The sequence below is a fragment of the Megalopta genalis genome, chromosome 8, assembly GCF_051020955.1.
Source record: "Megalopta genalis isolate 19385.01 chromosome 8, iyMegGena1_principal, whole genome shotgun sequence".
NCBI classification, from domain to species: Eukaryota; Metazoa; Arthropoda; class Insecta; order Hymenoptera; family Halictidae; genus Megalopta; species Megalopta genalis.
The window spans coordinates 10,666,079-10,674,513 of record NC_135020.1 but is presented as its reverse complement, the minus strand read 5'-3'; the positions used below and the strand labels follow the sequence as shown (position 1 = coordinate 10,674,513).

General features: G+C 40.6%; 1 protein-coding gene across 3 annotated transcripts; it reads left to right on the top strand.

The window, feature by feature from the left end:
• The first annotated feature begins 1,301 nt into the window (after positions 1–1,301).
• LOC117227799 (uncharacterized) lies at positions 1,302–7,887 on the top strand. 3 transcript variants are annotated; one of them, XM_033483325.2, is made up of 7 exons: positions 3,005–3,083; positions 3,236–3,481; positions 3,554–3,836; positions 4,515–4,759; positions 5,731–6,129; positions 7,183–7,385; positions 7,467–7,887. In XM_033483325.2, the coding sequence occupies exons 1-7, from the start codon at positions 3,051–3,053 to the stop codon at positions 7,552–7,554; spliced, it is 1,497 nt and encodes a 498-aa protein (XP_033339216.2). In that variant the 5' UTR covers positions 3,005–3,050; the 3' UTR covers positions 7,555–7,887. The 3 variants fall into 3 exon arrangements, with proteins under 3 accessions (XP_033339215.2, XP_033339216.2, XP_033339214.2); XM_033483324.2 differs by lacking the exon at positions 3,005–3,083 and adding an exon at positions 1,302–1,353 and having other exon boundaries at positions 3,236–3,836; XM_033483323.2 differs by having other exon boundaries at positions 3,236–3,836.
• The last annotated feature ends 548 nt before the right edge of the window (positions 7,888–8,435 follow it).

Sequence of the window (8,435 nt, the reverse complement as noted above, 5' to 3'; positions counted from 1 at the left end):
ATTTATCATTATTGAATTCTTTATTATTATGTTTTATTATTTAACTCTATATTATTATTTATTATTCATTATTATGATTATCATTACATTATAAGTAAATATTATTTTATATAAATTATTATTAATATCCGCCGTGCATTTTTGCACTCGCATGAACGGATCGTCTTTACCATACGCCGACTAACAAACAAAGAAACAAACCGCAAGTACCGGAAGATTTGTTTCAGTAACAGAAACGAGTTTATAACGGCAGCCTTGATCGATAGCGCACTCGAAGCAGTGCACTTTCTTTCAGAATTGCTCGCATTTTCATCGTTTCTCATCGTACGATGACCCACTGAAACGCTTCCGTCCGATCCTCGCGGCCAAATTATTTCCTAAAACCGAGTTCCGATCGCTTTCGATTGCTCGACGACGCTATAAACCCGTAGGTGGGCCCCACCCAGCACCCTGCAGCCCCGATAGTGAAGCTGTCGGACGCAGGCCGGCAACGAATTCACTTCATTAGCGGACTAATGAACCGATTAACCGGCGGAATAATTGGAACGACTTTGTACTTTCGAGAACTTCGGAACGATTTAGGCGGAGATTATCGGCGGGCCGGCCAGCCAGCGACAGCTATTTAAGCCGGCGGCTTCTTCTTCCCTCCGTCGTTAAACGCGTCCGGCATGCATCGTTCTCGGGCCGGTATCTGAAAATGCTTAGTTAATGATCCGTTTCCCGAGCGACGCGGGAGCATATCCGCGTTTCCATCGACTTTTCTTCGCCGGTTCTCACGGCTTTGCCGAGCAGCGGTAGCTCGTTTTTCTCGAATCGATCGTCCGGTTTTCATGGCGGCGCGCCGCGCCGCTGGTGCAACGATCGTGAGAAACGCGTTTAGTTTCTTTCGACGTTGGTGTTATTCGCGATTAGCTGGCCGGCACGTACGGTGTCCGAGGACTCCGAGAAATCGAATCCACGTTGTGTCGCGAGCCAGTCGAATCTTAGGTAACGACGTTACACCTCGGCATTGTTCGGCCGGCCGACGCTGCTCTGCCGATGCTCCAGATTTCTTTCTAGGCGAACAGATGAAAACGCGCCGCGAGCTGGAGAGGTGTCCGCGGCACGAGAGGGATGATTCGCACGATGTACCTTCACTTCGAGCATCGGCCGGCTGGCTTAGCTTCTTCGGCAGCTGGTCCACGAGGCCCATTACGCGCGCCATGATCCGCAAGTGAAGTGTGTGCCCCCGTCAGGGGATGCTACTGGTAGGGGTAAAGGCTATATAAGAGAAGGTGAATCTACTTTGGTTTTGTAGTAGAGCTAGGATCTTTGCGCCGCGATCGTACCTTTTGCGCAGAGTAGAGCGACATGGTACGTATCACTTTCTGGAATATCGCACACGGAAATGCTGTTTCACGGTTCGAGTGCTCCCCGGTCAATATCCATAGAAATAATAGAAGGACGTGTAGAAAACGCGGATGAATCGAATAACAGCCGTTCGATAGCGCGTTTCCTTCGCATCTTGTCTCGCGTCGCAAGCTTCTTTTTGCCCCCTCGCCCATCGCCATTAAACAATTATTTAGTTAGAATAATCCATCGAAATTTTTCAACTCGCCATTAAACGAGTTACGATAATTCATCGAGCAATAATTCAGTCTCGCTGGTATGAACGATGAAATTCGACGGCGCTCGATGCTCGATCATTCCCGTTTACATTTATATTTTGGTTCTAAGCGACCGTTTGCCACGATTTCAACGAGTACGAATCGTAATTTTCGCTACAAATCGTAAGTATCGAGCTCAACAGCTAATTGGTCACAGTACAGTTATCGTAAAGATTGATCGTAAAGCAAACGTGGTATTAGCAATTCTACGATATACTGTTAACAAGGTTTCAAGTGAAGTTATTCCGTTCGACCGGATTCCTTCTTCGGCGACTGAATCCGATCCATTTTATTAGGAATAATTATTAAGAAAAAACAATTATTAGATATTGTTCATTTTATTGGGAGAGTCGATGCTCGTTGTATCACTGTCACGGAATTTTGTTGCTATAAAAATTTTGCGCAATGCTAGGAATGGGTATTTTGTGTGAAATAAGGTGTATTGATTGTTTTAATTTTATTCGCGAATTAATTTTCACACGGAAGCAATCGCGCGCGATATTGTGGCATAACGCGTTCGTCAAATTATGCTGTATGTTTTAAATGAAAAAAATTGTTCCGTTTTACAGCACAGACGGAAAAAAGATTAAAGTTTTCACGGTATCTGAAAACAGAAAATGGGTGCATCTTAAAATACTTTTAAGGGAAATTATTAGTATTGTTTTATATAAATAAATATTATTGTTATTTATTATTATTGCATTCTTTATTATTCTTTATTATTATTGAAATCTTTATTATTATATATTATTATTGAATTCTCTGTTATTATTTATCATTATTGAATTCTCTATTATTATTTATCATTATTGAATTCTCTATTATTATTTATCATTATTGAATTCTTTATTATTATTTATTATTCATTATTATTATTATTATTATTATTACTTTATAAGTAAATATTATTTCATATAAATAATTATCAATATCCGCCGTACATGTTTGCACTCGCATAAACGGATCGTCGTCGAGTATCCGGCGCGCCGCAAGTAAACTCTCGCGTCGTCGACGGCACTAAGGGAAGAAAGTTGTGAAAATCACTTTCTTTCGCCATGCGTCGCGAGAATAATACCCTCTCGCGTCGAGAGAGAACGCAATAATTCGCTTCCCGATAAAAAAAGAAAAGTCCTCCTCGACGCCGAGGGTCCGATCTTTTTCGGACACCCGATATCTCGCCTACGTTGCACCGAAATTCCCGTCGGAATGGTACGAGGAAGAGAAACTTTTACTTTTGCATCGATGATGCGATACACTTGGTCAGCCCGACGACGGCCCGGGATCACGGAGGAGGGGCGGGGGTGGGGGGTGGAGGGGAAGCACGATGCGTGGCGCAGTGTATAAAAGACTGGTCCATGCCGGATGTTTGACCCAGAACTTCACGCGCAGTGAAAGTGTATCCCGATGCAAGTTCATTTTTTCCCAGTGGTCGCAATGGTTAAGGAACACAATCATACGATACGAAGCATGCGTAGCGATATAAATCAAATCATGATCGCGTTGTTGATACTCTATACTCTGATGTTATAACGGACGAGCGTCGATTATCGAGCGATCACGTGACAATCTGTGTTTATTTCTTTTTGTAGAGGCTGTACCTGATACTGGTCCTGCTGTTCGCCGCCGCGAGCGCCGAGAAGAAGATCAATTTGGAGGACATAGAGCGGGACAATTTGAGGGCGGAAGGTATATCGAAGTCCGGGGTGGCACGGCCGGAGGGGACGAACTACTTGACGAAGCCCGAGATTAGTCAGCAACAGTACCAACTGCCCGGCCAATACAACAGGCCGCCTAATGCACCTGTTGCATACGCTGCGCCTCCGTCCGGTCAAAATGTAAAGCGATACGATTTGCAATATTCCCGTGGGCCACCTCGGGCCGCTATCACCGCGAACATCTTTCCGCAGCCACCAGAGAGCTATGACCAACCTGGCAGATACGTCGCCAAGGATCAGGTGTACCAGCAGCAACAGAATACCGTGCTGCCGGAACAATCCCCCCCACCGCCGCCGCCGCCACAATATTTCATCGACTATCAACAGCCATCGGCGACGCCGCCGAAAGAAGCCGCGCCGAACTACTACGAGCCGCAGCAACTGATCTATCAGCCGGAAGTGATAGTCGGTAATCAGATGCAGACGGTGCAGCAGAAGACGGTGACAGCGAAGTACGCGCAAACTGGGAACAAAGGTAAATTTATTTGTCGCGTTCTGTTTTATAGTTCGGTTTTTATGAACGAAGATGTTTAACAAATAACGTTATCAACGTTGTGGAGATTTTAGTAAATATCATTCGCATTTTACTAAATAAATTGGCCGACCGTGTTGTCGGCCAATTTCAAACAAATTGAAATTTAAAAAAAGACACAATTTTTCCTTCGAAGGATATATCGAGGAATGGATTACGCGATGATCTGGAAATAGAGTAAAATGAAAGCAAATAATATATCGTTTAAACAATCACATATATATAAAGAGAAAATATATATATGTATATATAATATATAATATAATATAGTAATATAATATTATATATTGTATAATATAATAATATAATATAATATATATAATATAGCAATATAACATTATATATTGTATAATATAATAATATAATATTTTATATAAGTATAGTAATATAACATAATATATATATAAAAAGTAATATAATATAAAGAGAAAAGTATTCTGAAAAATTAACTATTTGTTCAGAATGTTATTTGCAGAGGATAGCGAATAACGTAATCAAGTTTGAACGTGAAATCAGAACAATAAAAGTTGCTTTCACTAAAAACAGGATAAAAAAACTGAATAGCATTTTTACTTAGTTCTACGAATTCTCTGACCTCGTTATTATGTTGTACGATTTCAGAGACGGTGTACGTCGATATTCCCATGATGCACTTGCTGACCTATTACCCAAATTTGGACGTAAATTCTGGTAAAACCAGAGGACTATTGGTGCCCCAATTGAGTACGGCTGGATCGCAGCAGATATCTATTCCTGTTTATACGTCGGCGCTAAGCCAGAAACCGATTGTTCCAGTGAAGCCGACTTATCAGATCCAGTACACACCGAAACACAATGCTGACGTTCCGACCACTTTCACTGCCAAGGTTAGCGTAAAAACTAATGATCTGTTTTTACCACAATGCTTCAATCTCAAAACGGTTAATCGCCGCCTGTGTTTCCGCGTTGTTCTGGTTCTCACGGAAACAAGCACAATGGACTTTAAAATTCGAACGAATTAAAAGAGAACTAGGGTTACGAACGTTTTACGAACGTTCCGTTCGTTTACTGGTTATGTCAAGGTTATGTTTAACTTTGAAGTTAATTTTTTAATTTATATTGGAAATAAAATTAACTTTAGAATTTAAACAAAGAAACTTAAAAATTATTTTTAACTTTAAAATTCGAACGGTTAGAAGAAAACTAGGGTTTCGAACATTTTACGAACGTTTCATTCGTTTGTTGGTTAAAATTAGATAATAGCGTCGTTCATGCAAAATGAAAATTGTCGTCATCGAAAGCAATAAAAAAGATCCAGATAGGAATTTCTTCTTTCCTTTGGCAATTTTAGCGAATTGAAAATAATGCATAGTTAATATTCTTAAATTTTCTTGAACTTTCCATCGTTTTAAATTTTTATCCGAATTTTTATGCGAAACTCATAGATTCAGCACTTGCAGTCTAGTAATGTCGATCTAATTTGCCTCTTCCGATCTACCAATAAGTTTAAATTTGCACTCAATTTGCTTTGGGTCATCTATAACTTTGTTTATGATTTTTTCTCATCATATATTGCAACGAGACATATCTAAAAATTTAAATCAATTGTCGGAAACTAAGCAGTCAAACAATAATATTCACAGTCCGAATCCAAGTGGACCCTAACTGAAATATTATTAATATTTAACATAACTTCAAAACATTTACGAACTTTATCGTATACAAAATAACAAAATCCTCTGAGCACAATGTTCGTGCAATTCCGCAAAACTTTATTTACTCGCATTTTCTCATAACTACAATTTATTAAATATATAACGTGCTCCATGGTAAACTAAAAGTCATTCTTCCTTTTCAGCCACAAAAAAGCTCCGTTTACGCTTCTCCCGTTACCCCGAAGAAGTACACCAGTGCCCCGTTAGTGAACGCGGCAGCGTACGTCCAGCCGGACCAATCGTACGCCCAGGGCAGACAGTTTTTGTACACGCAGGCATACGTTGCCCAATCCCAGCCGCAATACGTTTCTCAATTGGTCTACACACAACCGGCCGCTGTTTATATGCACGCGACACCTGTGTACAGTGACGTGTACGCTCGAACGCCTGCCTATGCGCAGGACAACGGCGAGCAAGGTAACGTTAAGTACAGCGAGCCACCTGAGCAATCGGAGACCGCAACAGAACCGCTAGCTGACGAACTGCCCAATCAGGTCTTGGCCCAGCAAGCTAGCCAGAGCGTGTCTCAGAATTACGTCAAGGTTGGTGTACATTAGACGAAGGTTATGTCGCATTAGCCCATACGAACTGCAGTAATTTCTCCCGAATTCGCGCTCAGATTGCGCACAAAAATGGACAATTTGGGAAGAGGAGGTACAATTATTTATAGTTTTTATTTATAGCTTTCGCAGTTGTTGGCAATCGGTAACTATAAAAGCGAGTCGCAAGGTTATGTTTGTTAATTTGTTATTTTTATTAATTGTCCAAATTTTGTGCGCAATCTGAATTAGGAAGAAATTACTGTACTCCTGATATTAGTGATACTAATGAACAGACTGCTTCATCTGAGTTCTCATTTTGCGAAGATATTTGTTAAACAGGGATATCATTAAGGACTCCTATTGGGCTAAAATTATGCTTCTCGAGCTGTACCAAAAGTTTGATTTTCGACTAGCGTGCACGGCGCGAATTTAGAATTGCTTCTGATGTGTTAATTGAGCTGTTAATTTAGCTGCTAATTGAGGTGTCAAATGAAAGCTAAGAAAACAAGATAATTACTTCAAGATTGCCCATTACAAAAGAAACTTTCGCGGTAACGCGGTGGTCGAATTATTTTAGACCTCTCATGTCAACAATTTATTGGAATGAACAAATATTATAATAATAAAATATTGTAATATATAATATATAATATAATATTATAATATAAATAATATATAATAATATAATATTATAATATATATATTATACAATAATATAATATTATAATATAAATATTATACAATAATATAATATTATAATATAAATATTATATAATAATATAATATTATAACATAAATATTATAATAATCATACGAATGTTCATCTAAGCCAAAATCCACGTAGATTTGATCAATGTGAAAAGCGTAGACCGATCGAAGAGTGGCTTCTAAAACTTAGAATTGAATAATAATAATAATAATAATAATAACTATCGAATAATAATAATAATAATAACTTAATGAAATAAAATATAGCGAATAAGAATAGAATAACTCAATAACTTAAAATTGAATCTCTAATTGATAATATTAACCTGTATAATTACTTATCAGGATCCCGAAGAACCGAACGAAAACTTGGTGCCACCCCAGTTGCCCGCGCAAGAGTTCGAGACCGGCGTGACGTCGTTGCTGCCGGTTCCATCGCAGGAGGACGAGTCCGTTCCGGTCCAAAATCACGTGGGTCCCTCGGAGCCGAGATCTCTGCTGGATTCGTACGTTCCTAGCAAGCTAATTGCGGCCCAGGATTCAGCGAGGTGAGCGATTCCCTTGTAAAAGTGGAACAACGGTCCCGAACCGTCTCTTTTCACCTGGCTAACGCAGACCATTTGCCGCAGATACGAGGAGAGGCCGATCAAGTTGGAGAGCGGCTTCCTCCCGTCGAAAGAGAATTTTCTGTACAAGAAGCTGAAGACCGTCGAGTGACCGGATCGCGCGACAGGATTGTCCAGTGAAAATGGTCAGTAAAGGAGTGGTCGCGCCCGGTGTCGTTGTCAACTCTCGGCATTCAAAATGGCAGCTGGTGACACCGTGGACGCCTATGGGCGCGATCGTATCTAGTCTTTCACCGAGGACCGTCGAACGACAAGCGTGGAACGAATGGAACAAATGTCTCGCCTAAACAAATTGTTGTTTTTTTTTGCTCCCGTCTTCTTTTTCTTTTTTTATATGTGTAGACTCGCAGACGACTCTTTTTTTTAAATAAAAACAAACACGAAACAAAGAAAAGAAAAGAATACAAAAACAAACAAAACCAAACACGAGAAACAATGTGGCTGGCTCTTCCTTCGCTCGGAACCTGGCGCTTTATGTTCCGTAATTGGTTCGATCGCCGCGAAGATTCCTCGGGCAATTAGTGGAGGAGAAATCCGATCCTTGACCTGAATAGAAGTGTGAATTTCTTTTTATCTATAACCGTGTAACTCGAACAGCACATCCAGCAAAACTCATCGAAACAAGGTGTTCCTCTCGCAAGAGAGAGAGAGAGAGAGAGAGAGAGAGATGCAGCGGCTGCAGCAAAGGTGGTTGAAACATTTCTGGAAAACCTCCGCGGACTTCTCTAGCTTGTCAGCACGCGCCGTTGGTCATTTAGCGGCGAAATTAGGCGACCGAGAATTAAATTCATCGAGACGGCCGGAGGGGGTTTATGCAAATCGACCGAAGATCGATGAGGTTAGAAATCACCAATTCTCGAGCTCATCAATCGCCCGATGTATTTGTCAATTCCTGTAACTTCGGCGCTAATGTATCCCCGATAAAACCATCGATCGTGTCACCAACACTATACAGAAAACCCGTTGACACCA